General features: G+C 36.0%; 1 protein-coding gene across 1 annotated transcript; it reads left to right on the forward strand.

Annotated features, from left to right (window-relative positions):
- Window positions 1-1497: 1497 nt before the first annotated feature.
- On the forward strand, window positions 1498-8735 carry LOC107770432 (receptor-like serine/threonine-protein kinase ALE2). The gene is made up of 8 exons (XM_016589741.2): window positions 1498-1946; window positions 3261-3764; window positions 4829-5200; window positions 5373-5585; window positions 6210-6581; window positions 7100-7343; window positions 7418-7565; window positions 7809-8735. Exons 1-8 carry the CDS (start codon window positions 1904-1906, stop codon window positions 8178-8180), a joined length of 2268 nt encoding a protein of 755 aa, XP_016445227.2. The 5' UTR covers window positions 1498-1903; the 3' UTR covers window positions 8181-8735.
- The last annotated feature ends 719 nt before the right edge of the window (window positions 8736-9454 follow it).

Below are 9454 nucleotides of genomic sequence, written 5' to 3' on the forward strand. Positions count from 1 at the left end.
CTCTACAAAACAAGTAGATCTTTTTTTTTTGGAAGAACAAGTATAATATACTTTTGAAATTTTTAAAACTGGGAATGGTCAAATTTACGCCTTTACTTGGTGCGAGACCTTTGCTCCATTAGGGAAGAGATACATGTGATATCCGCTAACTCATATGAGTGGTTTTTGGCTTTGCAAACATATTTATGTCGTTGCTTTTTTCGCTAACAATAAGTAGGTAGCTTTGAATACTTATGGAGTTATGACTTTGGTAAAGATATGCTTAGGGGTCGTTTGGTAGGATGCATTAGATAAAATAATGCATGCATTAGTTTTGTGTATTAATAATACCTTGTTTGGTAGATATTTTGAACTTATGCATTAGTTATGCAAGCATTAGTTATACATTCTATTTGGTATTATCCTATGCATAATTAATGCATAGAAAACCATGGTATTAGCAATGCAATGGTTTTTAATGCATGCATTAGCTTAGTTAAAGACAAAATTATCCTTCAAAATTTATGCTTGATTAAAATGTGCTAGTTATTATATTAATGCAAGTTTAAAATAATCCAAATAGTGAGAAATAAAATTATATCTCTAGTAAATAAATAAATACTTAGCATATTTCTTTTTTTATAAATAAATATTTAGTTCTATATTACAATATAGGTAGACAAATTAAATTATTTTTTTTAAACTTTTTCATATTAAAACATTTCTCAACATATGTTTCTTTTAAAAAGTTAGAGTGATGGACTAGTTTTGAGAATATTTTTGTAAACAAGCAATTCTTTTAGAAAGTGTGCAATGCTTTAATATACCAAACAATGGATAAGAAATATGTCAGCATAACTAATACTAGCATAGTTAATGCAAGCATAACTAATACCATCATTACTAATACACCATATTAATCATTATTCTTATGCACTCTACCAAACGACCCCTTAGCGTATGCTTTTTCGGGTGTTACTTAAAATAAAAATAATTAGACTCTAACTTGTTATAGCGCTTTAAAATAAGGATATTAAGATATTACCAAAGTGCATCATCATATATAAGATAAATGACGACAATAAACTACATAACTTTTGAGTTAAAACTTCAAAGAAAATATCACATTTTTTCAAAAAGATTTCAGGGCAAAACGCATTACATCTCCTTTGTTGGCAATCCAGACCGTGATTGTTGATGAAAATGGCCCTAAAATCAAATACAGTACTCCTATTTTTTTTAGTGTTATATGTACATCATTCCCTTTTACAATTTTAAATTTAAGGAAATAAATTTTTTAGATCTCTTTTATGTAAAAGAGAAATCTAGCGTATGTAAACAAAGAGGTATGAACATAAAACAAAAAATAAATTTGTAAAGAGTAAAAAACCCAATGGACCCACGTTTCAAAGTGACAAAATTGAGTCTATTATTTTCTCACTTACCGTTATGGTAAGATTTTGCTATCATAGGTGCACGTTAAAAATTCAACAAAGTCGTCACAGATACCGACAACTCGAGCAGAAAAAAAAAAGGAGAAAAGAAGAAATAAAAGAAAAAGTAGATAAAGAAAAATGGAAGTAAAGCTTTCAGTACTAGTACTAATTACAGAGTGAAGCCAACGACAAGTCCCCCAACCCCACCCCCACTCCCACTCCCCCACCCACCCTAACGCATACGAGTGAGGATTTCTCCAGCTGGAGTTTAGCCCAAAAATGGTGAAAGACACCGCTAAATATGAAATTTATTCTTTGAAATTTTTTCTAGTTGGGTTTTTGCATCCTCATTCGATGGCTGATACATGTTTTTGCTCATAGTCTTGTGCTTCTTGTTATTTTAGTCTACTGGTTTTTTCGATCTAGACCGTTGGTTTTGTTCAATTTCTTCAGATCCGAACGGTGTTTATTTTCATTGGCTGTCAGCGATGTTGGACTTGGCAAAGCTACTGTTCTTCCCCCGTTGTGCTAGTGAGTTCTTCTACTTCCTTAGGTCTTAATCGTCTTTTAGGTCTCTTTTTTTTCCTTCTAATTTTTGCCAGTTGCTACCGCAGTAGTTTTCCATATAAATTGTGCAGTGAGAGCTGCTTACTGATGTCTTTTCATCGAACTTACTAGTTTGGTGCTAGTTTAGTTGGTTAATTTAGGGTTAATTACTGAAATTTAAATCTGTCTTCAAATTTGGGAAGTATTAAAATTGCTGCTGGAAGCTTGGGGTAAAAATGATATCCTGCTTTATTTTTATTTTTTGCTGAAACTAGTTATTGCCTTATTGGCATCTAATATGAGTCTTGAGCTGGCAATGAAGAGTAGCATTCCATTTCTAGAAGAGTTTGAGTTATATAGACCATCAGCGTAAAGAACTTTTTGCACTATCAGGTCACCCAAAATATTTATTGATAAGCCTCCTTAAAATGTGGGATTGTAATCGTGAAAAATGAGAAATTAAACGCTAAGAAAGAAAAATCTCAATTGATTTGTGTTTTTTTATTCATGTGCAAAAAGGAATTACCCGTACATATAAATCTGCGTGTGGCTCGTTTTTATCTCTGTAGTGTTTAGTTTGAGTGACTAGCAATTCTAGGCGGATTTGAAGGAAAAGCAGCAGCAGGTCATAGTTTGATCTGCTTGTACTTATTAGCTATATGATGTAAATTGGATAACATATACAAAGTGTATACATTGATAGCATGTCTCAACTCCTCACAGGCATAGGTTTAATAACTAGACAGTATATAATTTTTTGTGCACTCCAGAATCATCTTAGTGTTGGTTTTCACTGTTAATGAACTACTTAATTATAAAAGGAAAAAGTCAAGCGAAATTAGTTACTTCTCAATTTCAAAACAGTGTTTCCTCTTAGAATTTTTTTCTTTTGAGGAAGGTAACAATTTCCTCTTAGAATTTAAGGTTTATTAAATAGTGTGCTTCTTTTGAGAAGACTAGGACGCTGTCACATTTTCCTTCCTAATTGTGAACAAACAGAAATACTTAGACATATGTATTTGTATACTCGTGCACTACAGACACATTTTAGTTGGGCATCTCCATCTGTCACATTTGCCATAATCTCTTTCTTTTTTGTTGAGTAAATTTGTGCCGGCTGTTATTTTTCTTCCTTTTAGATGCAAACTCTTAAAGTGAGAATGGAGTAATTTATTGTGACCTACTTGGCAATTTGATCCCTGATAGATGTTACTTTGTTGTATTAATGCTATTTTTGCTGCAATATGTGCTCGACTGCTCGTTATTCAGTTTCTAATTTATGGTTAATATGAATTTCAGAGGTATCAGAGAGGGGCCAATCTTTGACGCTGAAGTATTTAACCATCTTATTTTATCTCTTGTGCGTAACAAATGCCGAGTTGCTTGATAAGCCATTGGAACAACAGCCCATCTCACCGGTCAACAAACCTGTTGAAGCACCTGGCTTACCTGATCTGCTCCTGCCGGCGAGTGTACCTGCATTTCATAGGCAACATAGAAATCATTTTCCTTCTGGTGCATCACGGCTTTGGCTAGGCCCTGCCCAGCCTCCTGATTATGGTCCTTTAGTAACTGCTGCACACCCTCCTTCCAGTTCGCGCTTGTCCAAGCCATCAATGAAGAAAAGTGGATTGGTGCCTCCTAATGCTGGCCTTGCACCTCCATCAATGAAGAAAAGTGGATTGGTGCCTCCTAGTGCTGGCCTTGCACCTCCCCATTCGGCAGAGATTGCTCCAACACAATCCAGTCCTAGTACTCTACCCGCTGGTTTGACTCAGCCACCACTTTCTCCTCACACTTCCAGTAAGAATCTTTCTTTTTAATGAATTTAAACCGAAGCCTGCTGCGGCCTAGTGTATATATGTCCTATTTCCTCCATTCCCACAAAAAAAGACAAAATAGGGAGAAGCCAGTAGTACTATAGCAGAAAATGAGAGTCATAGTTTTAGGGTTATGCATTATATTTATTGGGAAAAAAGGTTTCATAAGCGAAAACTATATAAAAAGTATCATAAACCATTTGTTTTAAAAATTAAGAGGCTGGTTGGATTTGGCTTTGGAACTGGTTCTGGAATTGGTTTTGGATGTGTAAGTTTTAGGATTGGTTTCTGGAAACAACTGTGAGCAATTGGATTAAGGTTCTAGAAGAATTGGTTTTGAAAAGTGATTGTGTTTGAATCTCTCAAGAGGGAATTTTACGCTTTCATTTGGTTAGAATTTACTAATACAAATCGACTGCATATCTTAAATTGCTGCAAAACTTGCTTCCCAGTAGCCGATAAATCATAGAACGTTACTTTCTCTCTGTATATGGATCCAACAGAGGGAACAACCAAAAAGTGAAGGGGAGGGGGAGACGGGCCATAAATCTGAAAAGAGTTCCATACCGAAATGCAAGGATCTAATGAAAAGTTTAATGTTGAGAAAACAGAATTCACTGTTGGTTTTGTTTTGCAAAAGTTGATTTCCAAAACCGTCGCTGATTTCCAAATTTGTTTTATATCCTAAGAACTCTATTATTCGGTTTCCAAAATCAGTCCTATCGGTTTTCAAACCAAACACCGCTTAAAAATACCAAAAATTATGTTAAATATTCAAAAGAAACAAGCTGATTCTCCAAGTTACATAAATAAGGATACAGGGAGAGTGATATTTCAAATATATTCCCATTGGTACAGCTTATAGGACACATTTAAACACTGACTCATTAGCGAACTATCATTTGGTGTGGATAAGTGCAAAACATATGTAAGAATCACAACCTATCTCTTTATAATGTGTCAGTGAAGGTATTCATTCTTTGCCATCCCCCTTGGAAGATATATCTCCACATTTATGTGCATCTTTTTTCTTTCCCATTTTGGCAGACTGTTGTGGGCCAGATATGGTGCTCAAACGAGGAAGCCAGGACTGCCAGTGTGTTTACCCATTAAAGATCGACCTACTCCTCTTGAATGTCTCATCAAATCCAAATTGGAAACTGTTTCTGAATGAATTTGCTTCACAATTAAGTTTAAAGGTTTCTCAAATTGAGCTAATTAACTTTTACCTGGTGGATCTATCAAAGCTAAATATATCCATGGATATCACACCAGATAAGGGAATTAGTGTATCATCTGCTGAAGCCTTTGCAATAAACTCTTCGTTATCAATGCATAAGATCCATCTAGATCCAGCACTAGTGGGTGGATATCAATTGCTCAACATTACCTGGTTTAAGCCGCCAGTTTCAGCACAAGGTACTTGCTTCTAGTTATATTTCACACCTGATGTGCAGATAATTTCCTCTAGAACAGGCTGAATATTTCGGAGAGTGTGTGTGTGTGTTTTGGGGGGGGGGGGGATTATTATTAACCCCTCAATCCCACAGGTCTTTTCATATTTGTTGACTAACGTTTCTTTGATATGCAGCTCCTCGTTCTGCTATGTCACCCGTTCAAGCAGCTCCGTGGCTGCCTTCTGCTCCTGCAGTAACAGTGTCTTCGAACAAAAGGAGACATCCAAGTTTAATTCTTATTGTTGGGATTGTTGCTGGCATCTTAATCATCACTATCATATCAACACTCTTTATTTGTTTCTGTGGATCTAATCAAAGACAGAAGAAAAGACCCCACAAAGAAACTGGTAAGTGATTGTATGTTCCATGGACTTATCAAATTATCCTGAATTTGGATCGTCTTCTTTTTAAAGTTCAACCCACGTAGGAACAGAAATTTGGATTGGTGAACAGAAGAAACAAGGATGGAAAAGGCTCTCTCTTGTTAACTTGGACTAGTGTTACTTGAGCAGTAGAAGCTTGATCAATAACTCTAGCAAACTACTTACTTTTGGTCAAATAAGACAAAAAGCAAAAATTCTGCAGAAGCTTTCATTGATCTTTTGTTCAGAAGTAATGTTAAAACGAAGTTCTCCCTATCTGCGAAACTTTGGTTTGCATCTGACGTCTTGAGCTCTCATAATTTCCTGTATGAGCTACTTAAAATGGTTATTATACTTAAACTGGTGGCTTAAACCCACAATGCTATACTTGAGCTACCAGTTCCCTTTGAACCAAAAATATCTTAAAATGGCTGATATATTGAAGAAACTAGAATTGAAGCTATTTTTCTGCTAACTAGAAATATTTTTATAGGTTCTTTTAATGCGCGATGTTGAAACTATAAATGGAGATGTTTTTGTTTGTACTTGTTGCACCACCTAAGTCTCTTTACTTTATAAAAATTCACTTGTATTTTGATTTCTTGATAGCAAAACCGATACGTACGGACGCTGTTCCAACTGAGGGATCATTTCCCCATCCAACTAGTACACGGTTCCTTCCATATGAAGAACTGAAAGAAGCTACAAATAACTTTGCACCATCTAGTATACTTGGAGAGGGCGGCTTTGGCAGAGTTTTCAAGGGTGTGCTGAGTGATGGTACTGCTGTTGCAATAAAAAGACTTACTAGTGGAGGCCAACAAGGAGGTAAAGAGTTTCTAGTTGAGGTTGAGATGCTTAGTAGGCTGCATCACCGTAATCTGGTGAAACTTATTGGTTACTATAGCAGTCGTGAGTCCTCACAGAACCTACTGTGTTATGAGCTTGTTCCAAATGGGAGTTTGGAGGCTTGGCTTCATGGTAAGTTTTTTGTGACTTTATCTTTTGTCAACTTTGCAACTAAATAGCTACAATATCTGCCTTGCTATTTTAGTTTGTAATTTGCTTACCTGGTAAGAAGTCACATAAAGGAAAGGTAACTCCAACTATCAACATATTCAGCTTTCCTTATATGGCCTGTCTATTGGAGATGAATATGAACTCTCACATATGTTTTGAAAGTCATTACAATGGTTCTGAGCTATTCTACCATTACCCTAAAACTTGGAGTGGATATTTAGATTCTATAGCAGGTTAGAGTATGTACAGATCCTTCAAGTCTCATTGCTATTCTCGTGAATAAACGAATTTGCGTGTCTTGGGCCCAGGAAAAGAAATCAAGCCTGCTCCTGGGGAGGTGTTATTTAGAAGTTTAAGTGAACTGTTAAAAGTGTCCTCTTTCTAACAGTTTAAGTTTCTAGACAAGGTGGTCGCACAAATCAGCGTTGTGACCTATTCAACTTATCAAGGAGTTTAACAATTGCACTTGCTTGCTGCAGGCCCTTTAGGATTAAACTGCCCACTGGATTGGGACACAAGAATGAAAATTGCGCTTGATGCAGCGAGAGGACTTGCATATTTGCACGAAGATTCTCAACCTTGTGTTATACATAGAGATTTCAAAGCATCAAATATATTGCTTGAGAACAACTTTAATGCTAAAGTTGCTGATTTTGGCCTTGCAAAACAGGCCCCGGAAGGCCAGGCGAATTACCTCTCGACTCGTGTTATGGGCACATTTGGGTTAGTGTTTCTTCATTAACACATGCTTCTCTAAGATAAAAGATTGACTAATTTGGAAGCACTGTTTTGTGCAGGTATGTAGCCCCTGAATATGCCATGACTGGGCACCTACTGGTAAAAAGTGATGTGTACAGCTATGGGGTTGTCCTCCTTGAATTGTTGACAGGAAAGAAGCCTGTAGATATGTCACAACCATCTGGACAGGAAAATCTTGTTACTTGGGTAAGTGTTAGTTGTTGGTACTTTCTTATACTATTACATCTCTTACTTCAGATCATACAAGTGTACTTGCACACCTTTTTTTTTTTTTTTGAAATGGTAACAGAGTTTTTGTGCACTTAGTGATCTTCAGAATTCATGTCTCCATTTTTCCCCTTTTGGTACTTTACAAAGAAGCTTATTGTGTTGTCATTGGACTCTCTTTGGAAAAGGCTGTAAAAAGAAAGGGCTGTATTTTGTTTTCAGGCCAGACCAATACTTAGAGACAAGGATCGTTTGGAAGAACTTGCTGATTTAAGGCTTGAGGGAAAGTACCCAAAGGAGGATTTTGTGCGGGTTTGTACAATTGCTGCGGCTTGTGTTGCTCCGGAAGCTAGCCAACGGCCTACAATGGGAGAAGTGGTTCAGTCTCTCAAAATGGTTCAGCGGGTAACTGAGTACCAGGATACTAATATAAATTCAGGCACTCGACCTAACATAAGGCAGTCATCTACAACATTTGAATCAGACGGTACCTCGTCTATGTTTTCTTCTGGTCCTTACTCTGGTTTGAGTGTGTTCGAGAATGACGTATCTCGGGCAACTGTATTCTCAGAAGATCTTCATGAAGGAAGATGAACATTATTGGGAAGGCCTTCCAATGCTTCAAACACTCTGATCTTCGATCGTAATGCAGCAGAACGGGAGAATTTGAAGTGGGTTGGCAGAAGTGAGACCCTGCACAGTGGATCTGGCAATGCTTTGGAAAATCTATTGGTTTGCTTCATCCCCTGTAGAGAGCCCATTGTTCATTTTTTCCAGTATGGACATTCTCTACTTGTTGGATGAGAGCCTGTATATATATATGTATCGGTTGATATTTGATGGCAGTGGTTCAGTTGAAGGGGGATATAAGTTGAATTTCTTTTTCTGAAGTTTCTTTATCTGTGTGATGCCCCTTGTGCAAATTCCTCTTTATCCTCAAATTCTGTAACTTTTAAGGACTGTATCACTTATCGTGGATTCTCCTTACAGTATCCTGGATAGCAAAGCAAAACTCAACTGGATAAAGAATTGTCTAGGGTGTCAGTGAGAACGAGTATTTTGAGATAGTAAAAATAGTGGTACGGTACCTTGAGTTTGTAAAAACTATGAGCACTTATTTCATGGAAAAATATGTTTTTTGAAGTGCTACCAAAGTGTCTTAAAGTAGTTTCAGTATGCAACTTTTGCTACTACAGGAGCTTTGAAGCTGTTATAGCTTTAATATTAGGAGATAGGATCACCTACTATTAGGTCGTCTCCAGTATACGATTTTGCCTTACTATTAACTGATGAAAGTTTAATACTTTCCTTAGATGATATTACTATTTTAGTAATTTTGTGATAGCCTACTTTATTATACAGATTAAAGAACAAGTTCCAAAAACTGCTAAAGATCCTGATAATCAACAAATTGTGCGGAAACAACTTCATTCAATCTGAAAAAAATTACTGTAATATTTTAGTACTTAATTCATAGGGAATGGATTAGTATTTGTCATCAAAACCGCCTCGGGAGAGAAATCAAGTCTTTTTTTTATTTTATAATTTGATGAAGGTATAAGGATCTTTTGACTTAATAGAGATTTTATTATTAAGTACATCGTATTAACAAATAAGATGACAATTGAAATTTATTCAAGCAATACGATCTAATATATTTAAACAAGCATGATCACAATTTAATTTAATTAAAGTTTTTAGTATTGACTGTGTTTACCCTAAAAGTCGGATAACAATTAAACTTATAATGTGGTTTAAAGGATACTTGATTTTACCTAATACCAATTGATAAACGTGGAAATTAGCTGTAAAGATTAACAATGAGATAAAGCAAACTAGTCTTGAAACGTGATTCAACCCTCGAGCTT

The sequence above is a fragment of the Nicotiana tabacum genome, chromosome 22 (genome assembly GCF_000715075.1).
Source record: "Nicotiana tabacum cultivar K326 chromosome 22, ASM71507v2, whole genome shotgun sequence".
Classification (NCBI taxonomy): Eukaryota; Viridiplantae; Streptophyta; class Magnoliopsida; order Solanales; family Solanaceae; genus Nicotiana; species Nicotiana tabacum.